Below are 21,382 nucleotides of genomic sequence, written 5' to 3'. Positions count from 1 at the left end.
GGCCATATAGCTGGATTGCAGACATTTTTGACACCAGACGAACCCAAGGTAAGACTCTTTCCGGGTGCGATCATCGCGTGCGACGACCGGGCAACGACAGAAAAACGAAAATGTCAGTATCGAGACCGCAGCTTTCGCTGTGGGAAAAGAGAGATTTGGTCTTTCGCTTGTTATTTCGAGGTATGTCTACATGTAGCCTCCAACATGGCTCCTCATTTCCAGTGGGACAGAATGCTGGGCGACTGACTCCGTGTCGTGACAGCCCCGATACAACTGGTGTGGAACTTCTTCTACGGCGTCCCGTTTGCTATCGCGAGAGGCGTCTCGATTCGCTTCTTCGCGTTCTGCGCCTACTACCGTTTCGCGCTAGGATGCATGCGAGCGCGCGAGATACAATTCCTGATTCCTCCTTCCATCAAGACGTACGAGAAATGGATTGCGAGGAAGCAAAAGCGTCACCCCGAGCTCGCCGACAAGCTGCAGAAGAAGATTGAAATGCTCCCCGCCAACGACGGCTCCATCCTCTGGATCGGCAACCGACAAAAGGCCACCAAGTTCGTCCTCTTCTTCCACGGCGGCGGCTACGTCGTGCCGCTTCTCCCCGGCCATCTCGACTGGTGCTGGGAAGCGTACGTCGCCGGCGGTCCCGGAGCCCACGCCGAGGTGGCCGTCGCCGTCCTCCAGTACACGCTCGTCCCCGAGGCGCGCTACCCTACCCAGCTCCGCCAGGCCATCGCGGCTCTGAACCAGCTCATCCTCTCCGGCATCGACCCGAACAATCTGCTCGTCGGCGGCGACTCGGCGGGCGGCAACCTGGCGTGCTCCGTCGTCCGCCACATCTGCCACCCATGCCACCTCGAGATCCCGGCGCTGCGCCTCGAGAGCCGCCTCGCGGGCGTGTTCTTGGTGTCCCCCTGGCTCACCAGCAAGACGACGGCGCCGGCCTTTGCGGAGAACAACTACGTCGACATGCTCACCACGACGTGCATGTCGCGCGCCGCGGTCGAGCTGCTTCATCCGCGCTTCCCGGTGCGAAACAAGTCCGACGAGAGTGATCTTGCCATGGCGATGCCGATGGACAGCGACATGGCGTGGGTGGATGAGATTTCGACGGCGACGAACAGCCTATACATTACGGGAGGCCAGCAGGATGCTTTTCGGGATGATATTCGCGCCTTCTCTGAGCACGTCAGCTGCGGGAATAATGATTTGGATTTACTTGTTGAATTACCGGAAAGGGAGGCTCATGATTTCATTTTGCTAGAGGGTCAGACGGGGCGTGTTGGTGATGCCACGGTGAGGATGAGAAATTGGGCTTCTGCGCAGTTGGGAACCGGGCGCGTTTCAGTGTAGTCTAGCTTGGAGGGGCAATGAATTTGTTCATTCATGTGAGGGCGTGCCAGCCGTACTCTGATGTTTGATGAGAATAACTACGGGCCAGTACATCCTGGATTGTAGTCGCCGCTCATCTGTATTGTGACATTGTGAGCAAGACTGAGACTGAAGCAATTGAGTGCAATGTGCCGATGATAGTCAACGTGGTGAGAGGCGGTTTTCACTCACCAGCATGCCTCCATAGTGTAACAACGTGAACTTTGCCTGACTGCTTACAAGGAGGCAACATGTGCTCCTGAGTCATCATATCTCAACCCTGGCTCATTTAGTGCCTTGATCCTGGTCCTTACTCCAGGCAGAACGAGCGGTCTGGTCAATCAGAGGAGACATGTTCTGCATCTATCCGCACCACCTGCTCGAAGAAGACGACCAATGGCCAACAACCTTGCAAGGCGAGGTCCTCTGTGGCCATTCTGAGAGCGGGGTGGAAAGGGGTGCAAAGATAATAGACGCGTCGCGTCCAGAAACTCCAGGCAACAAGCGGCACAGCATCTCATGGAGCCTCTTCTCACAGCAACAACTTCACCGCAACATATAGATCTTCTGCGGGTTTCTTAATTTTCTTTCTTCTCCCTCTCATCCTGTGGGGTACTGGCGTGAGTCTTGGTCAATATCCAAAGATCATTCTGCTCACTCACCACTCCTATCCAGGCCGTGGCCCCCGTCGACGTGATGCATCCAGACCAACCCCCCCTCAACTGCGCCTACAACCGCGACGATGTCGTGGCCGGCCTCACCCAATACTACTCAGCCATCACGCACATGGCCTACATCCCCTCATCCTACGTCGACTTCCCCCCGCCAGGAGGCTGGACGGACGCCGACCTCGACGTCGGCGCCCTGCGCGCCCTGCGACGCTCCGAGGCCGTCATCGATCTGCTGCGCCATCTCCCCTACCCCAGACCGATGCACGACGGACCTCGTCCGGGCCCTTGGAACGTCGCACCACACACCAAGGCTGTGCGCTACCTCCGTCACATGGGACACTTTAGCCAGTGGTCCGATCGCGGCGACGCGGGGCTCCTCGAGCTGGCTGCCCTCCCCTCGCGCGACACGGGCGCTGCGCCGATGGACCTGCCGCCCGATATCGTCTGTCTCACCTTTGGAGAGCACCACTCTGCCACGTCGCCCACGAGGCCGTACTGGTGGATCGTAGACTGCGGCCGCGGTATCCTCACGCCGTATCAGGAGAGAATGTACAGCGTCGGAAAGGTGCCGCGCAACAAGCCGTGGCGGTGTGTCCGGTCGTACTCTGTGGCGGACTACTTCTCGCAGCTCGTGTCGAACCTGGGCGTCCGGCTGTTTCCCGTGCCGCCGACTGAGGACGCCGACGCCGAGATCCTCGACCCGCATGCCCTCTCGAAGACGCCGGAGCCGGTGGAGATTTATCGCCGTTACGGCTGGGGCACCGGTGATCTCCTAGACTTTGGACACGACGAGTGCATCGTCGCGCTCCAGGCCTGGCGGCGCCGGCTGCACGAGGAAGAGCGGAGGAAGATTGCTCAGGACGTGGACGATGCGGACGATGCGGATTTCGAGATGGACGACAGTGACGACGACGACGACGATGATTACGACGATGACGATGACGATGCGGCGGCGGGGAGAGAAGCGGGTGATGGGCTTGCTGATGCTGTGGCGGATATGGAGATGGATGATTTGAGCGCCGAGGTCGCTGCGTTGGGAGCTGACATGAGCCCGGAGGAACGTGCAAAGTTTAACTGCAGAGAGAATCAGTCGCACTTTGAGTGGATTGACTCTGAATGATTGGCATGTCGGCATGTGTTACGAAGCCATGAAAGTCTTCTTGATTTGCAACTCGTAGATGAGGTAGAGAATCATACAACGAGACGATGAAGAACGCTTCCCGCCCCAATGAGCCTGTGATATGGGAAACACGAGGACAAAATCATCGGAGGCATCACATCACGTCTTCGAACCATGGGCAGTCTTCTTCACTTCATGCGCCCAGTCTGGGCTGTTCCCCTGGCTGTGTTTCTTCAACAAAACCATAGAATTGCCTCGCAGAACATCCGGCGCAATCATCGACCCCCGCGGGTGCGAGGCAACAAAAGCCTCATAGGAATGAACCTGAAGCTCAATCGCCGAATCCGGACAGTACGGGAAATCCGAGCCAAAGAGAATGTGAGACGGATCCGCAAAATCGAGCAGGCCACCGAGCTGCGTTGGGCTACCACTCAACGCCGTGTCGTAGTAAAACCGAGCAAAGCCGGCTTGGGCAGTCTCGTAATCCACGGCAACGGCGTTAGCGATGGCCGGGATGGTGAGAGACGTTAGCACACGGCTCGCCAGGAATGGAAGGGTTCCTCCGGCGTGCGAGAGGATCACGTCCACGTCGGGAAAGGCGTGGAGCGTCCCGCTCAGGACGAGGTCCACCGCGGCCCGCGTGGTGGCCAGAGGGTAGTCGACGATGGGCTGCGGGAGGACTGAGGCTATGAGTTTGGGCGTCACCTCGAGGCCTGTCGGATGGAGGAAGACGAGAGCCTTGTTGGCTTGTAACTTTTCCCAGATGGGCTTGAAGGCTGGGTCGCCGAGCAGCTTGTTTCCGTACGAGGTGAAGACTGTGACGCCGTAACAGAGTTTTTGTTGCTGGTATAGAAAGTCGATTTCGGAGATGGTGCCGTCGACGTCTTGCCAGTCAGGCAGGACTCCGAAGAATCCAAGCCGTTGTCCTGCTGGTGACTTTGTAATTTGGTCTGCGAGGTCGTTGTTCAAGGAGCGCGCAAGCTTCCGTCCGTCCTCACCGGTTCCTGCAATCGACGCACCGGGCGCAGAGACGGACAAGATCCCTGGTGGTTATGTCAGTTGCCTGTAGAAATGATCACAACCCTCCCCTGAAAGATGGACCCCACCTATCGCGGTGCCGGTATTGTCCATCAGATTCAGAGTGGCCTCCAATGACCATTCAGGAGATGGGAACCCAGAGGGGTCCCCTCCCGCGGCGTTCACAGCGGCAATGTAGGCCGGAGGAAGGGCGTGGATGTGAGTATCAATACGCCCTGCCATGGTGTACTGATCGTTGAATTTTTTCTTCTGCTTCAGTATCTACAATCGTACCGACTTGCTATAGTCACATCGTGCATATTGTTAAATACATCTCATCGAGTGTCTGAGGTATCCCTAAGTCCCCGGCGAACACGGAGGCACGGCACCGATGGCCGACCCCTCTCGCAGCCGACTTGCCGAACTGACCGAATTGTTCATTGGCTGTTGTCGTTGTCAAATTGTCGTCAGCTCCGACTTCCGTTATAGAAACGGCATTCGGAGTCTGCAAAGACCGCGAGCGAAATCGAGCCGTACGAATAACGAGAGCCACAACGGTACTCAGATTTAGCGACTCCTTTAAGCGGGAAACCCCCATGTTTCAAGCTTCGACGGTGAGTCCTATTAAACAGAACAAATCACTTCTGGCCGGGACACTAATGCCAGTGAAAAGAACGAGAGACTAGGCCTGCGTGCTACTTTGCATCTGTCTAACAAATTTGGCAAAGTTGTCGTAAACCACCTTTTCAGATCCTGTAAGAAAATTAGAAGCTGAGCATCCACTACCTGCCCATGCATACATACATGTGCTCTCTGATATCGTAAAATACCACCATCACAACGACACTATCTTTTGACAACCGCAAGTAGCCAAATCAAGTCGCAGTATGGGCCGACAAGTACACGTAATGTACCAATTGAATGAAATGTCACTCGTTTAACAATGACTGCCAGCTACACTAGTGTCTCAAGTGTAAATGCATGCTTCTCTATACCCTACGGAGTCACGTGGGCATCTGAAATAGGCTCCGAAATCTGCCTACAGAGTGCCAGCCTGCCCGTATGTCCCTAACCATGTCTGAAAATATTCTTCAAGCAGACGAGACAACGATCATGCCTTCGGCTTGATGGGCAGGATGGAAGCAAGGATGCCAACATGTACAACCTTCGCTCAAGACCATTTCTCGCAATGGCTTAATTATACCCAGTAGCCGTGCGAGCTTCTGAAATGTCCGAAAAGAAATGTTCGCGATGAGCGGTTCTGGACCGGGAGGATCGTTCCTCAAGACGCGTCACCGGGTCTCCCTTATGTAGTGTGACATTACCTCTTACTTGTCACCTCACGCTGTCCTATTTTGGGTCCTACCTCACCAGGCTTCGGAATTGACATTTCTGCTGAAGGTCTGCCCATGAACCGCTGCTGAGAAGGCCGTCGCTCATGGTTGTATCTCATCTTTAAGATTCAACCAGTATTTTTGTTCACAGTCTTGATATGCGCTTCGTCTTCCCAATCATCATCCGGGGAGGTATCGACCGCACTTCCAGAGGATGTCGCAGATAAGACAGCCCTGGGGAGTAGTGCCAGGTACTTACTCTACTCAAAGCGTCACATGTGATCTGTAGCACCGCGCATTGGGGACTGGCAACTGACGAAATTCCTGACGGAAGAGTGACTACCACAGCCTTGGCAGTCTTGCAACACATGCTGCAAGGTTCTTTTGTCAGCCCTAGTCGCATCCCTGGCTGCCTTCTTGTTACATTCTGCCAACCTGTATGCGCTTCCCCCCTGCTAACTCATCCTTGACTTGATATAACATCGGTGGTGATTCCCTCACAAACAAGTCTAATGTGAACCTGAGATAAACATCCTCTCTTCGCTGCTTGCGTGTTATCAAATAGACCTTGTTTCAACTCGCCTGGTAAGCATGCAAAGCTGCAGCCAATTCAAACTAGAAGCCCTGACTAGCTTACGATCCATAAGACCAGTTGTGCTCCGCAGAAGTGCGAAGAAGGACTCCATTGAAGAACCTCTCAGCTGCCACTTTGTAGAAGCAAGCGTGGATTGCTCGCCCTCTTATGTTGCACTCTCTGATACCTGGGGTGGAGAAGAGCCTTGTGAACCGCTCATAATCCAAAACGCCGGACCTGCTGAGAGACAGCTATTGATGACCCCTAACTGTGCTGCAGCATTGAGGTTGCTACGACGATCGCTGAGTCGGAAAATGAAGAGTCGTAGTAGCCTGAGTGTCTGGGTGGATGCCATCTGCATCGACCAGTCTTCCAACGACGAAAGAAACGCTCAGGTGGCCATGATGGCCGAGATCTATCAGCGTGCAAAGACTGTTGTCGTCTGGCTCGGCGAGGATCATGCACCCGCTACCTGGGGCAGCTTGGCATGCTCGAAGCCTTTGGCTCTGTTTTCGCGCCTGAGAAACGATCGCGATCTCAACGAGGGAGTCAAGAGTTTGGCAGCCAGAATCGCTTTAAAAGGTAAAATTGTGGCGCATTTTTTTCTATCTATTATGAGAGATGATCTGGCCTTCCCTGACCAAGAGACCCAGTTTGCAACAGCGATACACTGAATCACTTGAGACTGTCACCCTACTGGACTCGGGTATGGACGCTACAGGAATTCGCACACAAGAACGCCGCTGTCCTGTGTCGCGACTCCGGACTCTTCGTCTTCTCAAGCCTCGCGCGTCTCCTTGCGGTCGCACCCAAGGATGAGAGCGTGCCTAGTCAACAGGGGATGTACCTACATGTAGACCTCTACGAATGGCAAGCGACGACGACGACGCGCCCATTCCGCGCAGCGACGAATCAACTGCGCTAAGTCCTCACAATGTAGGCGTCTGAGCCCCGTGACAAGATCTTTGCGTTGAGGGCTTTGTCGCCGAGAGTGCTCAGGAAGATGACGGTGGACTACCGACGACCAGTGGGGGAGGTCTTTCGGGACGCGACGAGGCTCATGGTCGAGGAGGAGGACAGCTTGCGGGTGCTGTACTTTTCGAATCGGCAGAAGACTATGGCTGGTGTGGCGTGGGAGACTATGCCGTCCTGGACCGTCGACTTTGCGACGACGGACTCCGAAGTCAGGGGGTCATACAAGTACTACTATACCAGTCTCTGCGCGGCTTCTGGCGGGACTAAACCTTACTTCGCCTTCTCAGGCGACGGGAAGAGGCTAACTCTCCGGGTGGTGCGCGTGGGACAGGTAGGGAGCTTCGTGAGCGATAACTTCCCAACCAAGAGCCAGTGCGTCGGCGGGAGATGCGTCGTCGATGATCAGAACGCGAACGACGAAGATAAAGACAGCGGTTCGAAGTCGCCCTTCCCGCACAGCTGTGAAAATCCCTACCTAGACGTGCTCGGTCGCTTCATGACGAGCGTGACGCGCACCGTCTGGGCAGGGCCGAAGCTGCATGCCATGGGCCGGAGTCTCTACGAGTTACTCTGGTGGATCATGCAAGGACCAAAAAAAAGTATGAATGGTCGACTCCCATGTCATCAACTTCATTATCGTCCTCGTCGTCTTCCAACGCGGTGTTTCGAGGCATGTCCGTAGTCTCCTCGCTCGTCGAGTGGGACTCGTTGCGCTGCGGATGCCAGTGCCGGGTGGAACTGCGACTGGAGCGGCTGTTCTTCACCTGTGATCGGAGAGCCGGGTTCGGAGTCGTCGGCGTTCGTGAAAGGGATTTTGTTTGTCTTCTCGCTGGCTTGGACCATCCTTTCATCTTGCGGCCTTGCAAAGGGGAGGCTGAGAGATTTACGCTGGATGGCCCTGCCGTGTTTGCAGGTGTGATGAGTGGTGAGTCCTGGCCGACTGGCGTGGATGAGCTGGAGGACTTGGAGATAGTGTAAGAAGTGTAAGAATGTTCTGTCGACCGATGTGAGACGCCTTGATGGTTTAACGGATTTCTTTTCAAGGCCTGTCGGTTGTCTTAAGAACATGGAGTTATCAAATACTACCGCCGCTTGTCTTGTGTGCATATTTTGACCCTGTCCTCCGCCCCAAGCTAGCCTCTTCTCAACCAAACACGAACCTTAGTATAATCGTTTTCGAAGATCACTCAGGAAAGCACTCAGGAGAGCCAAACGGCGGACGATGATGTTTCGAGGCGAGCATAGTAGTCCATCGTCGTTTCTTTATCCCGATGAAATAAATCCAGTCGCTTCGTTGAAGTCACCTTACTCCTCAACGTTCATACTCTAAGAGAAGATTTTGATGCCTTACTGATGGTTCGTTGATTTCGTGTTCTGCGGTTTTTATGAGCTAGTTTATGACGCCCCGTTGCATTTGTTTCCCTACCAAATCTAGCATGATCACCAATACAGGAAATATCCCCAAATCCCAAATCTTTGGGTCCTAGACGGGATTTGCACGTCCCAGCACAATGGTAGACATCGGTTGATTAAGAAGATCCTGCGAGCGTGTCCACCTGTCCCCCGCTGTCACATTTGCAGCCGTGCGCACGTAACGGTTTTGACAGACCGAAACATGAGACACGTCAGCATAACCAAGATGAAGCTCGGTCTTGACAGTCCTTGTGATAGTAGAGACATTGCAGGTTATCCCATGGCCGGAAGCAATGCAACCACCGAAAGCTACATGTACCTGTCCCATTGAAGCCAATAGGGCTGCGTAGGGCAACTAGACTATCTCCCCGATGCTGCAGACCTGGTCAAAGACCGGTTGTTTGCGGCCGGAGAGGGGCTCCGGTAATTCACGGTAGGAAGACCCAAAACAAGGGGTTGCTGACTGACAGTCGGCCCTCCGCATCGACATAGGCTGGTATATGTGCCTTGGGCACACCTTGACACGACATGAGAGGCCCAGTATCTCGGTATCGGGTTCCATGTCAAGACTGCATTCCCCGGAGCAACTCCGGAGTCTGGAACCTATCGCGCGCTTTCGGCCCAACTGACAAGGTTTGACTTAAACGTAGGTTCGGACTATTTCGCAGAACGCCCAATAGAAACCTTCACCAACCGAGCCCGAACCGAGTCTCACCCACTACGCAGCAAGGCGTACGCCACACGCAGGAAAGCAACCTCGCTCCCCGATTAAGTTATGTTCTTGAGTTGACTTTGACATATATAAATTGTTGCACCAGACTTTGGGGAGCACCCATCGTTACCTCAGCGGCTAGCCGGGCAATACCACCGTTGAAGGACCGGCAACTCGTCTAAGCGCCGCCAACACGCTTGACACGCTTGCCCACAGCAGGTTTTTATACATCTTGTGCGATGTACCTCCCAAAGTAGGCCATGGTTCAAGGATGGACGTGAGTTCACACCGAGAACTTCGCGAGCGCCCAGTCTAGTACCCTAGCGCAGTCACTGATACCTCCTTCCTCAAATTCCCAGCAGCTAGAAAGAAGTTCCTTCTGAGCAATGATTGTCCGCCTCCAATTCTGAGAATATGTGACCTTTGTAGGCATGTTCAAAGACGGAATGCTCTGCGCGCGCTCGGCGGCCGTCAATATCAAAGAACAGGTCACAAAACCTCGTAGCTGCAACCAAAGACCATGGTGAGGCGTGGACGGCGTAGCCTGAATTCTAAATAGACAGTACTGCAACCCTCTCGAAGCAATTTCTGCTACCCTAGAAACCATGTGCTCCGACACCGTGGGCGCGATGGAGATGGTGGACTCCAAGCGCACGAAAGGTCTGCACAGCAGCTCTCTCATCGCCAGGTAGCGTCCGCGGAGCATTTGGCAAAAGTCATCACCCAGGGGGGCAATATCCCCGTTGGGTATTTGGAATGATATCGGGGGAGGTAGTGATTCGTACCAATCCGATAACTGGGCATCAAATACCTCGAATACCTCGAGCATACGGTCAATGCCGTGCTCCGTCGGGTGTGGTGGTGGACATCGTTTTTGGGCTTGCGTGATGCGATTTATGAGGTGTCTTGCGGAGATCTCGGCTATGTAGTAGTACCAGGATCTTTGCTCCATCATGAGGGCTTTATTTTCCAGGTTCATGACACCAAGAGTAGGGGGAGTAGGCAAGTTGTAGGGGTAATCCACACCGGCGAGAATCGAGCCGGGGAGAGACAGCTCAAAAGCAAGGTCGCTGCAACTAGATCTTAGCCAATGATCAAATGTTCTACGGGAATGAAGTTGGGACTGAGCATACCATTCAGACTTGAAGCAGGTGAAGTACAGAATCTGCTCCAATGAGAGTGACTGGAGAGAATCAGGCGTCTCGGCTTTCCCAGCCGGCATGGTCAGTCTGAGATGGAGGTCAGCCAAGATGAATCCAAGCATTGCCATTTGCCAAGGGGATACCAACCTGTTCGTGAGCGATGTGGTGTACCAAGTGTTGCTTGCCATACTGAAACATTTCCACGCTTGTAGGGGATCCATGTTGTACATGTGCCACATTCTGCCGTGCTAGTCAGCCTTATTGAACCAAAAACAAAAAAGACAAGTAAGTCAACGACGCGGGAGCGGCCGTCTTACCCTGCAAGGCACAAGCATTGTACGGACACCCAACCAGGTGACCCCATGGAGAAGCCAAGCCGCTTCTCAGCGACTGACCAGTACCTCGACGCGAGATGGCGATTGGGCTCCACGGAATACCCACGAGGGGTCCCGCTTGGCGTCCTCTGCCCGGGTCTCTGGGATATGGCGCCAAGGGCGCAGGTCAGCGCGACGATGCAGGTGGACGCCGACCAGTCGGGTCCATTCTCCGCAACCTGCTTTAGCATTTGGCGCAGCATCTGACTATCGACGACGGGATTCATGGGATGAACATTGGCCAAGAACAAATCCACCAGCCGGGACAGCTCGTAGAACTCCATGGCCGGGGGCGATCTTGGGGAAAAGATCTCCCCACGTGGGGAAGCGTGGCTGAAGGGGTCTATCGCGAAGGGCACCGGTTTAGGAAAGATTGGCCACTCCAGCACGGAGTCCAGTCCGGCGGCTTCTGATAACGAGGGACGGATGAATTGCTTGGCCCCGTCGGCGGCACTGCCGCCTTGCCCAGAGAGGATATTATCCTGGCGTCCCCCTTGGAAGGTCGGGCTGTCCGGATAGTCGCTCGAGTCACGGGACAAGTCGCGGCTGAGTTGCGGGATGGCGCGAAAGTTGTCCTCGTTGCGTTGGATGAGGTTGGCCAAGTTCTCTATAGCTCCCAGTAAACGTGGTCCCACACCCTGACATCTGATCGGATCATCCACACCCAGTTAGTATCAGTCCGGAATATGTGCTGCCCACCCGATTAAACTGGCAGCCATCCCCGGCAAAAGTGTAGCCCGAGGCCCCCCGATCAGACTTAAGGCCGGGAGGCCCGTCAAACGTAAAGTAATGTAAACTTACAATGAAGTTGCCGGAGCCGAGTCTTCGATATAAGTGCAGGTTGCCCCAACCCTCCTGCAGTAGCCGCATATCGGTCGTTCATTGTCGCATTTTGTCTTGCGGCCACGGCACGTCTGGCAGGCAGACGAGGCACGCGACCAAGTCCTCTGCTTCGGCATCCTAGGATCAGCTTGCTCGACATGTGCGTGATCGATGCCGGAGCGATCAGGAGGCGATCCGCCGCCGCCGACCGGCGCCATGCCCATGTCGGGGAAGCCCCGAACGATGTCCATCCTCATCCTCTTCGGCGGTGGGTCCATGGCGACGATAAATGACTCCTGTAAACCTCGTTTTTCGGAAGCATCTCTCGTGTCGGGGAGAAGAGCGACGGTAAAATGTGAGGGGGGAGGTAGGATGCTTGGCCCTGTCTGGGGATGGCGAGTTTAATTATCATGCAGCACTGATCACCGAACCCCCGCAGAACTGTTTCACATACCAACGCAATGGCCTCGGGGAGCTTGGAAGCTCCTCAATGACTCGCTCTATCTACATGTCATAGATTTAGTCTTCAAACGTTTGCGCTCGGGGACCCTTCCCGGTGAGACTTTCCAGCGCGGCTCTGGTCGGGGGGCTTGCCGTCCGTGTAAGTCAAGGGTAAAGCTTTGTCAGGTTGACCACTCACCGAGATTCCCCTCGGCGGCGTTAGCCCATCTTAACTCCTAAGTCGGGACTGTCGAACGTTCACCGAGTCCGGCCAAAAGTGACCTGTCCTTCGTCTCCCGAGTTCCGTAATAAAGTCCCTCACTCACCCGGCACGACGGGTCGGCCACCCAAGCTAACGATGATCTTGAGGAAGAATCAACAGCCCGTGGGGAAACCGCACACATTTTACAGGGTCGACTAGGGTACACCGGGGCTTACTTGCGTGGGAACTCCTCCAGTGCCCGACCGTAACAATCCCAAGATGGGCTTCCTCAAGTCAAAGCCGGCCAAAAAGATGGCCGTACAAGCCGTCGGGTCTGACTTGCTCGCAATGTTGGCCTCCACTCCCGTCCCCTTCATTGCGCGGGCATCGACAACAGGGGACGCAAGTCAGAAGCCTATGTCAACAGGAACTCTAACATCGGCTCAAGTTCCTGCCTGAAAACCCTGCACCATGGTATCACACTATGCACCTGCTCCTACTTAGCCTGACACTATTGGTATCCAAGCTGTCGTCGGCTTTGGTCCATGTCGGCTTGGATGGTATATCACCGCATGGTGTAAGACGTGTGAAATGCTGGCCTTACACTTGGAATCAGGTGCCATGATAAACGGGCTGCAGACCATCGAGCGATGGCGCGGTTATTTTGGTGGCCCGATTCCATCTGTATTCGGAAGAATGAACGCTGTATATCCCATTGACAAGATCATGGATATCATCCCAGCTCTATATTTGGCGGACAAATACGGCAGAAAAACGACCATGTGGATTGGGCTCTTCCCTCTCCTTGTTGGCGCTGGCCTACAGGGCGCAAGTACAAGTCTGCCCATGTTCATCGTTACATGATGGCTCCTCGGCGCCGCAGCCGCCTTCTCTGCGTAGCCGGCGCCGATTCTCATAGCCGAGCTTGCCTACCCGACTCAACGAGGCGAGATTTCGTGTCTCTACAACACAGTTTTTTGTGATTCAGCTCTCACACCCGCAAGGTCCAGGTGTGTATGTAAGAGATTCCAGCTGACACAAGTGCTATAGTTCTTCGGAGCGATCTAAGCGGCTTGGTCCACCCGCGCCACCTTTCGTCTGACATCGACAAGGAGTTGGGGAATCCTGTCCATCTTCCAGGCCGTCCTCCCGGCGATTTAGTTTGATTTCTTCTGCTTTGTGCCAAAATCCCCAAGACGGCTCAATATCTATAATAAAACCGAACAAGCTCGAAATACCCCACCCCGCTACACGCAGGCGGCGATGCCTCCTCGCCTCTCGTTGATTACGAGGTCAAGGAGATCCAGGAGAATGTCCGTCTCGAGAACGAGCCGGTACCCAAGCCTTCGTACCTTGAACTCGTCAGGATAGCACACAACCGCCACCGTACGCTCATTGCTGCCATCCGCGGTCTCGGAGCCCAGTTGAAAACGTTGCGGATAGGAAGGTGTAAGGTGGTAGACCAAACCCAAGTTGAAGAACACCTACGTAGGCGCGAACGTGCTGCGCTCTGCAATCGACATTCAAGGTTCATCTCCATTCCACAGATCCTCTTACACTACTGGCCTACGCAAATTTGTAGAGCTACACCCCATGATGGGTGGACTTTCATCCGAATTCCAGCTACCAAGTTCGCCCTACCGGTGCTTCTTCTTAGCGTCACATTTGCTCGGGATGAATCCCAGCCCATTGGAAAATTCTAAATGGGTACTCTGGCTGATTCCCATTCCATTAGGTGTAGACTCTTCTGAGGCTCCGGGTCCGGTCCGAAGCATGGCCATTGCGTGCGAGCATCATGCGGCATGCATACTGGATCCAGCAATTTTCTTCAGCCAGACTGATTCCTGACAAATCTCCTTCCCGTAGCAGCGGCGGAAAGATGTCATCCTCTTTGAGTGATGCTTGCCTGCGTGGCGGGATTCGAATCTCCATTTCGTCAAATCCCTCGGCTGTGTTCTCCTATTTTCTTAATCGACGCAGCAACGGCGGGGGGTAGCTTGCACCAGATAGTGAGCTTTCCCTTTCTCAATCATGTCCAAACGAAGAATAAATCAGTCTCATCAGTTCTCGTCGCGGATTGCAAAGTTCAAGTGTCATTCCGTCCAACATTCTCTCAGGCGATGGTCTCATCTCCAACTTCAGGTTGTGACATGTCTAGCAGTTCTCCAAAGGAAAAGGCGTTCTGTCGGGACCCCCGCTATGTACAACCCCCGCATTCGCTAGGGGCCCACAGGTTCTCATCCGGACAAGTTTGTTGGAGGGTGGGTAAGCAGTCCATTATTCCGCGTGGGAGCACGCCTTCGAGCGAGACTCACGGCTGACGGATGTCACGGAAGTCAGATGCAGGCAGCGCCGGGTTGCGACCTAATTCGGAAATTTTGGTCAAGTTTTGGCCGCCTTGACAGAATGCGGGCAACGGAGCTGTGCGGGGGGAAAAGTGAGTAAATAAGCAGAGGAGGATAATCCCATGCTAAGTATCCGTAGACAAAGAAGCTGGGGTAAGATGGGGGCATGACTCGGACGTTTCCCGTTTGAACAAATCATGTTTCGTTCCGCTTTCCGCTTCCCGTCGATTCTATGTTCCGGCCCATACTTCTTCCCCTCCACAGTCTGGAGAAGTGCCATGGGTAGCTTCGGAACTCGGTGCCATCCCCAGACTTTCAACCTTTTCCCATCCAAACATTTCGCACCCGAGCTCTGCGTATTCTCCGCAATCTCTCCTTGTCTTACTCGACCGAGGTCTGTCCGAGATCCATGATCTAAATCTGTCTAAAACTTGCGGCTTCCGAGATAACTCGTCGCCATTTCGAGATCTGTCTCGTTTGGGGAGACTGCAGTCTCCGGCGGAAGACCTCCCTACCCCACCGCTGTCGCTGTGCGAGAGGATAGGAGAAAAAACAATGGAGCCGAAGCCAAAGCGAATCAAGATTGATGTGGCATGTGACACATGTCGAAGGAGGAAAGTCAAGTGTGATGGAGCACGTCCAGGTAAGTCGTCGGTGAGGCTTTTCGACTCCGCGGTAGAGGGACCCTGCCGCTCCGAGAGTCTTGGCCTGTGAGGTCAGATAGGAATGATATGAAATCGTGTGAGCACACTTTCTGGAATACTTGAGCTCGCCTTTGGACGATGGAAATATCAACGGGGGATCGCGTGCGCTTTTGACCGTGCAACGGCTGATAGCAGAGCATACATGTAGCGTGCGGTAACTGCTGGAAGAGGACCGATTTGAAAAATGGCTGCACCTACACCGCTGAGGCCGAGAAGTCGATCTCGGGTGGTAGTAAACCTGCAGACGCGAGTCCGGGCAATCCCGAAAGGGCAATGCCCAAGATTGTCCACACGCCCGAGACCAATTTTGTGCAGCCAGTGATGCCTCCCATCTCGCGCTCAACTCCGAGTGCGACGCCCAAATCGACCGCGTCCTCGGGGCCAGGCCTCACGAGGCGAGGCCGAGGGGAACGGCACTCTACCATCATCCCGTCCGATGCCAGTTCGTCAGTTGTCGACTCCATGACTACGGTCCGCGAAGATGGTACGGTCACTAGCGAGTATTTTGGGAGTAGCAGCGCTGGATCTTTCACCAACCAGATCAAAGCTGCCATCGACGCGAGGCTGGGCTCTTCGACGACGGAGGCCGGGAGTGTGAGGAGCTCATTCTTCCGTTCGACTCTGCCTCTTAACGGCGCTGGTCCGGGAGGGCAAGCTGATTATGTCCTGCCGGCTCGGAAGCAAGCTGATCACTTGACCGATCGTTACTGGTACTACGTCGACCCATTATATCCTTTCCTGGACCGACAAAGATTTGAGCACTCGTATCGAGCACTGTTTGCCGGGACCTCGCTCGATGCAGATGAGCGCATATTTGTGAGCACTCTCAACATTGTATTCGCGCTCTCTACGCAGTTGATCGAGTCGCTGCCTGCGGACCAGAGGGACTCGTCCAGCCAGGGATACTTCACACGTGCGCAGGATTTGCTACAGCTCAGTCTTTGGGATACCGGCTCTATCGAGCTGATTCAGTGTCTGTTGATAATGAGCCAGTACCTGCAAAGCACAAACAATCCTCACCAGACATGGATGATTGTCGGTTCCGCCGTGAGAATCGCCCAGGGCCTGGGGCTACACCTACCAGAGACGACGTCGGAAATCTCAAATGAGACCGAAAGAGATCTTGTTAAGCGGATATGGCATGGCTGTATCTTGATGGACCGGCAAGTGCCCTTTGAAGACCGAATCTCACGCGCTTGACACTTCTAATGTCATTGATGACTAGAATGATCGCCATCACACATGGACGTCCAGCAATGATCTCGGATCAGATGGCGTCAAGTGTGGTATTTCCTTCAATACCAGACACCAACACCACCAGCCTCGACGGAGTAAAACTAGGCGCCGTTCAGCTCCACAAGCTTCGGTATCAGGCCTTCTTCCACAAGTCGCTCGAACTCTATGAGGTTATCAATCACGCAGTTCTCGCGTTTTACTCGTCAACATCGCCCCTCAAGTCACCTACGTATACCAATGGCACTAGCAGCCCGACTCAGCGCTCTGCAAACAAACCTGAGCTTGATCTCGGGAAAGCGTTACAGCTCGATCAGCGGTTGACGATATGGGAGAAGAGCCTACCCAGCTTTCTGACCGTGGCCGAGCCTGAGACTTCATTGGATGAAATCTTCCGAAGACAGGCTGTAATCCTGCGGATCAGGTAAGTCCTACACCCCGCCGCGAATTTCAGAGTTATCTGCAGTCCAATCGTTGTGATTCAGGGAGCCCACCACTAACAAATTTCGAGGCTGCTCCATGCCCGCATGCTCCTCCTCAGACCCATGCTCACTCGATTCTGCCTCTCCCAGAGTCCGGAAAGCTCCCAAGTCCATGACGATCTTTCATCTCGCGTCGTTCAACAATGTGCAATGGTGTGCGTCGAAGCCGCACAAAGCCTCATTTCCTTCATCTCGCAGTTCCAGCGACATAACAGCACCCTAGGCCTCCTCCCAGCTTGGTGGTATCGCGTATTCTACATCTATACAGCCGCTACCGTTCTCATCGCAGCCAGACTTCGACCCGCCGTCTTCTCATCGCTTGATATCTCCCGTTCGTGGAACCAGGCTATAAGTTTGCTCCACGACCATGAGAATCTCGGACCTTCTCCGCGAAGATGTGCCGCGGCGCTCCAGATCCTTTCGAAAAAGATGTTCCAGGGGCAGCATCCTCAGTCGGCCGCTCCCCTCAACCCAGAAACTACTCCGGCGGTCGCCAGCATCACCAACGAGCGGCAGGAGACCTTTGATATGCCCTTACCCTACTTGGCACATGATGCAGCATTTGACATGGATGCAATCACTTTTGACATTAACGATTTCTCTTGGCTTAACAGCATGCCCGGAAGTCTATAATTGGCTATTATCAACCATCATCATGTACATTCACATCCCAAATACCCGGCTATCGCGCCTTGAATGCTCATTTTCAAACTCGTTGATGAGGAACAATCATCTCATTCGTAACTACCTTCTACTCAAACACCATCTTGTTCCTCACACCTCCCAGCTTACTTATCCTAACCTCCACCACGTCCCCATCATTCAAGTACTTTGGCGGCTTCATGCCCAGCCCAACACCCGACGGCGTTCCAGTCAAGACTACCGTCCCGGCTTCCAACGTCGTCCCCTGACTGAGGAAGCTGACAATCTCCTCCACGCCAAAGAGCAAGTCGCCCGTAGTCTCATGCTGCCTTTCCTCGCCGTTGACAAAGGTCTGCAGCAGGAGGTCGCTGGCGTTTCCAAGTACCGCCGGAGAGACCAACACCGGACTGAAGGGGGCAAACTTGTCGAACCCTTTGCTAAAGCACCACTGGGGTACGCCGCCGGCTTTGGCTGGGTCTCTCTGCCAGGCTCTCGCCGAGACGTCGTTTGCGGTGAGGTAGCCGGCCACGTATTCTAGAGCCTTGTCCTTGGGAATGTTCTTGCCGGACTTTCCAACCACGAATGCCTGGTCTTTTCAGCAACCACCTATTCAACTCTTCCATGGTTCCGTTCTTACCAGTTCGCCCTCATAATCAACTGTGCCATCCTGGGCAACCTTGGGGATCGGCACATCCTCATTCCATGCAGCCACTGATGTCGCTGGCTTAATGAATAGCGAAGGGAACGGAGGCGGTGTCCTGCCACCCTCCTTGACTGCAAATCAAGTCAGCTGTCTGCACATAGTGGTGCCAGTCCCGTAGGGGATGCAATACTGTGCTTAATATAGTTCAGGCCGATACACCGAATGATCGGGACGTCCCTTGACGTCAAGAGAGGTTTCAGGGCCTTGACGTGCACCCGTTCACCTTTGGTCAGTGATGAGACAGGGCTGGTACCATCGTAAACGGTAGCCCATAGGTTATCTTTATCGAGAAGCGACGTGATCTCCGGTTCATCTTGCACATGTGGCTCGCCAAAGTGCTCGACGTCGTTGTCGTCGACAAAGCGAATAAGACGGTTCCACGACATTGTGTTTGAGATATATGCCGAAAGTATAAAATAACTCGGATTATTGAGCTTCTGAGATTGGTTATGATGAGCCGCATGAAGCTGTTTCCAGATAATATCTCCTCCTCATGAGTGTGTCTCCGAGATGTGCATCATCGACCCCCTCAATTGGAGAATGCTCAAGCTAGCCAATCAGAGACGGTTCCGGGATTGGAAAACGGGGAGCTCGGAGACGCATCGGAACTCGGGATTGCCTCGACTGCGCGACCAGACCCTGTCCCGCGTGGCGCTTCCGCTGCACAGTGGCGGGCGAGGGGAACCAACAGTCCGGGGATAACGGGGAACCCGACCTTGACAATCTCCTTCGGATATTCCTCCGACATCCAACTTCATCACGATAATTACGCCTTTCACTGCAGAATACACCAATATATCCCAACTATTACTACCGAACATCAATACTTCAAGCACGACCACAAAGAATCCAGACTGGCCTACGCCGCGTCCATCTTTAGTCTTCATTCACAATGGACTCCGCTCATGAGGACGACAAACGGGCGAAGGCCATGAACGATTACCTCGAAGAGCTTCCATCACAGCACTTGGAGCCCTTGTGGTCCAAGATGAATGTAATGGTTCCACCTACGCCAGCACCCGTCGCCAAGCCTCACATCTGGAAGTACGCCGACAACCTCCCCCTCCTCCACAAAGCCGCGGAGATGGTCGGCGAGAAGCAAGCCGAGAGGAGAGTGCTGATGCTGGTGAACCCTAATACGGGTAAGCGTCACTCATGTCATTTCGACAACCTTAACCGTACACATACTCACATATCAATGCAGAATCCCCTTACACAACAGACACCATCTACGGTGGTCTTCAGATTGTCAACCCCGGCGAGACTGCACCTGCACATCGGCACATCGCGTTCGCTCTCAGATTCATCATCGACGGCGATGGCTTCACGGCAGTTGAGGGAAAGAAGATGCCCCTCAAACGCGGCGATGTTGTCGTGACACCCACATGGCACTGGCACGACCATGGAAACGAGAGCGATGCCCCGGTCATCTGGCTCGATGCACTGAATTTGCCGCTCTTCAGATTCACCCCGGTGCACTTTGCGGAGCAGTACCACGAGAGCCGTTATCCCAGCGTGTAAGTCTCCCCTATGCAATGGACAAGAACACAGCCGTTGACAACCCGCAGCTTCACAGAAACGTGCGAGTGGAGGCATCCATGGAACCAAGTCGAAGCAGAATTGAAGGCCCAGGAGGGTCCCTACGCAATCCACCACTACACAAGTCACGGTCAGCCGCTGTCGCCCATCCTCGGCGCGCAGGCCGAGCGTATCAACGGTCACCACACAACAATGGAGGTTCGCGAGCAGGCTTCGTTCCTCTACCACTGCTACGAAGGCCAGGGTCGGACCATTGTGGAACCACCCACAGGACCTCGCGTGGTCTTCAAGTGGACTGCGCGAGACACTTTTGCCATTCCGGCGTGGTCCAAGATCCAGCATATCAACGAGGATGCCGCAACGGCATACCTATTTGCTGTAAGTGACAGACCGATGCTGAGCAGCCTTGGGCTGATCAAGCCGCAATCGTGAGCCGTGGAGGATAAGACAAGACGCCGAGAAGTGAGTAAAGCAACGAATTGAGAAGAACCTGTATTTCTAGCGATAAGTAGACTTCGGAGAACCTTTCTACTCGAAATAGCAATTTAGACACCAAAAATGTTGACCACAGTCGACTGGTGAAGGCCACACGCCATTGTGCTGCAATTCTTCCCGAGATATCAGTTTCACAAATTCACATAGTATTGATTCCTCAATGCAAGCGTTTTCTGTTGAAGCGAAAGACCCACAAAGAGCCGAAACACGAGGTGTGCGTTTCCACAACGATGAGGTATGGATAGCTCCAGGACCTCAGCTGGAAAACTCCTTTTGTCAGGATTTCAACTTCTTCTCATCCATAATAACATCGTATTTGATTATTTCCATGCTCGTTTCTAGAGAACTAGGGTTTTCTACCCATAGAGATGTACTATATTGTCAAGTCTTCAACTCCCAGTACGGTCTCAAACGCAGTATGTTCTCCACAAAGTTGAATGCCGAAATCAGCAGAAATTCTCCATGGGTCACTACGTCTACGTTGATCATCGCTTTCATCAGCTGCATGGTAGCAGTCAAACGGCTGCTTTACCGTCGGAAAATACGAATTGAATCCCTGTTTATCAAGGGAGGACGTGAGTTGTCTAGCGTGACCGTCAAAGAGTCCCACGACATTATCACTCAACTACAACAGCTTGAGTTCTCATACGCCTTCTGCAGAGCTCGAAGGCTGGCTCTTCTCAAAGTTAGTCACCGTATGTTGCTGAAGATTATTCGTGTTGTCAATCCATAGAATAGATCAAGCTGATGATAAGCTCTCAACTAGGATGCAGGCCCCCCATTAATGTCCAAATCCTTTGCGATAACGGGCCATAACAACGAACGAAAGGCGGGAAAACGATCAGTTGACCCTTTGAGAGAATTCCAGTTCAAGGCAAGATATTCGGATCGATACGCAAGGTCTGTGGCAAGGATGGACTTTCTATGTCTCACTAAAAGGTGATAGTGCCTGCCGTGGTCGTCGACTCGGTCTCGTTTGGGGGGGCAAAGTAGCAGAACATGGCGAGAAAGATGTGGCCCTCAACCTCGAGCCGATGAAAATTCCTCGTTCGGGCCATATGAATCAGTCGC

At 53.9% G+C, this 21,382-nt stretch overlaps 9 protein-coding genes across 9 annotated transcripts; 6 read left to right on the top strand and 3 right to left on the bottom strand.

The window, feature by feature from the left end:
* Positions 1–110: 110 nt before the first annotated feature.
* On the top strand, positions 111–3,162 carry CORC01_06303 (uncharacterized protein; the record flags this gene model as incomplete). Its single annotated transcript, XM_022617944.1, has 3 exons — positions 111–180; positions 263–1,296; positions 2,047–3,162. The coding sequence occupies 3 exons, from the start codon at positions 111–113 to the stop codon at positions 3,160–3,162; spliced, it is 2,220 nt and encodes a 739-aa protein (XP_022475457.1).
* Positions 3,163–3,321: 159 nt separating this feature from the next.
* On the bottom strand, positions 3,322–4,422 carry CORC01_06302 (uncharacterized protein; the record flags this gene model as incomplete). The annotated part of the gene is made up of 2 exons (XM_022617943.1): positions 3,322–4,205; positions 4,269–4,422. The coding sequence occupies 2 exons, from the start codon at positions 4,420–4,422 to the stop codon at positions 3,322–3,324; spliced, it is 1,038 nt and encodes a 345-aa protein (XP_022475456.1).
* Positions 4,423–6,104: 1,682 nt separating this feature from the next.
* On the top strand, positions 6,105–8,040 carry CORC01_06301 (HET domain-containing protein; the record flags this gene model as incomplete). The annotated part of the gene is made up of 3 exons (XM_022617942.1): positions 6,105–6,669; positions 7,116–7,661; positions 7,745–8,040. 3 exons carry the CDS (start codon positions 6,105–6,107, stop codon positions 8,038–8,040), a joined length of 1,407 nt encoding a protein of 468 aa, XP_022475455.1.
* Positions 8,041–9,470: 1,430 nt separating this feature from the next.
* Positions 9,471–11,803, bottom strand: CORC01_06300 (uncharacterized protein; the record flags this gene model as incomplete). Its single annotated transcript, XM_022617941.1, has 5 exons — positions 9,471–10,257; positions 10,321–10,416; positions 10,477–10,569; positions 10,647–11,348; positions 11,505–11,803. The coding sequence occupies 5 exons, from the start codon at positions 11,801–11,803 to the stop codon at positions 9,471–9,473; spliced, it is 1,977 nt and encodes a 658-aa protein (XP_022475454.1).
* A 644-nt stretch (positions 11,804–12,447) lies between these two features.
* Positions 12,448–13,871, top strand: CORC01_06299 (lactose permease; the record flags this gene model as incomplete). The annotated part of the gene is made up of 2 exons (XM_022617940.1): positions 12,448–12,574; positions 13,426–13,871. 2 exons carry the CDS (start codon positions 12,448–12,450, stop codon positions 13,869–13,871), a joined length of 573 nt encoding a protein of 190 aa, XP_022475453.1.
* Positions 13,872–15,068: 1,197 nt separating this feature from the next.
* CORC01_06298 (fungal specific transcription factor) lies at positions 15,069–17,565 on the top strand (the record flags this gene model as incomplete). Its single annotated transcript, XM_022617939.1, has 4 exons — positions 15,069–15,188; positions 15,353–16,209; positions 16,398–16,874; positions 16,962–17,565. 4 exons carry the CDS (start codon positions 15,069–15,071, stop codon positions 17,563–17,565), a joined length of 2,058 nt encoding a protein of 685 aa, XP_022475452.1.
* Positions 17,566–17,683: 118 nt separating this feature from the next.
* On the bottom strand, positions 17,684–18,663 carry CORC01_06297 (5-carboxymethyl-2-hydroxymuconate isomerase; the record flags this gene model as incomplete). The annotated part of the gene is made up of 3 exons (XM_022617938.1): positions 17,684–18,160; positions 18,212–18,348; positions 18,408–18,663. 3 exons carry the CDS (start codon positions 18,661–18,663, stop codon positions 17,684–17,686), a joined length of 870 nt encoding a protein of 289 aa, XP_022475451.1.
* Positions 18,664–19,169: 506 nt separating this feature from the next.
* On the top strand, positions 19,170–20,248 carry CORC01_06296 (gentisate 1,2-dioxygenase; the record flags this gene model as incomplete). Its single annotated transcript, XM_022617937.1, has 3 exons — positions 19,170–19,419; positions 19,482–19,794; positions 19,846–20,248. 3 exons carry the CDS (start codon positions 19,170–19,172, stop codon positions 20,246–20,248), a joined length of 966 nt encoding a protein of 321 aa, XP_022475450.1.
* A 481-nt stretch (positions 20,249–20,729) lies between these two features.
* CORC01_06295 (uncharacterized protein) lies at positions 20,730–21,254 on the top strand (the record flags this gene model as incomplete). Its single annotated transcript, XM_022617936.1, has 2 exons — positions 20,730–20,996; positions 21,078–21,254. The coding sequence occupies 2 exons, from the start codon at positions 20,730–20,732 to the stop codon at positions 21,252–21,254; spliced, it is 444 nt and encodes a 147-aa protein (XP_022475449.1).
* Between the last annotated feature and the right edge of the window lie 128 nt (positions 21,255–21,382).

Source organism: Colletotrichum orchidophilum (genome assembly GCF_001831195.1).
Source record: "Colletotrichum orchidophilum strain IMI 309357 chromosome Unknown Scaffold_47.1, whole genome shotgun sequence".
Lineage (NCBI taxonomy): Eukaryota > Fungi > Ascomycota > Sordariomycetes > Glomerellales > Glomerellaceae > Colletotrichum > Colletotrichum orchidophilum.
The sequence above is the reverse complement of the archived record's forward strand: the minus strand, read 5'-3'. Positions and strand labels throughout refer to the sequence as shown.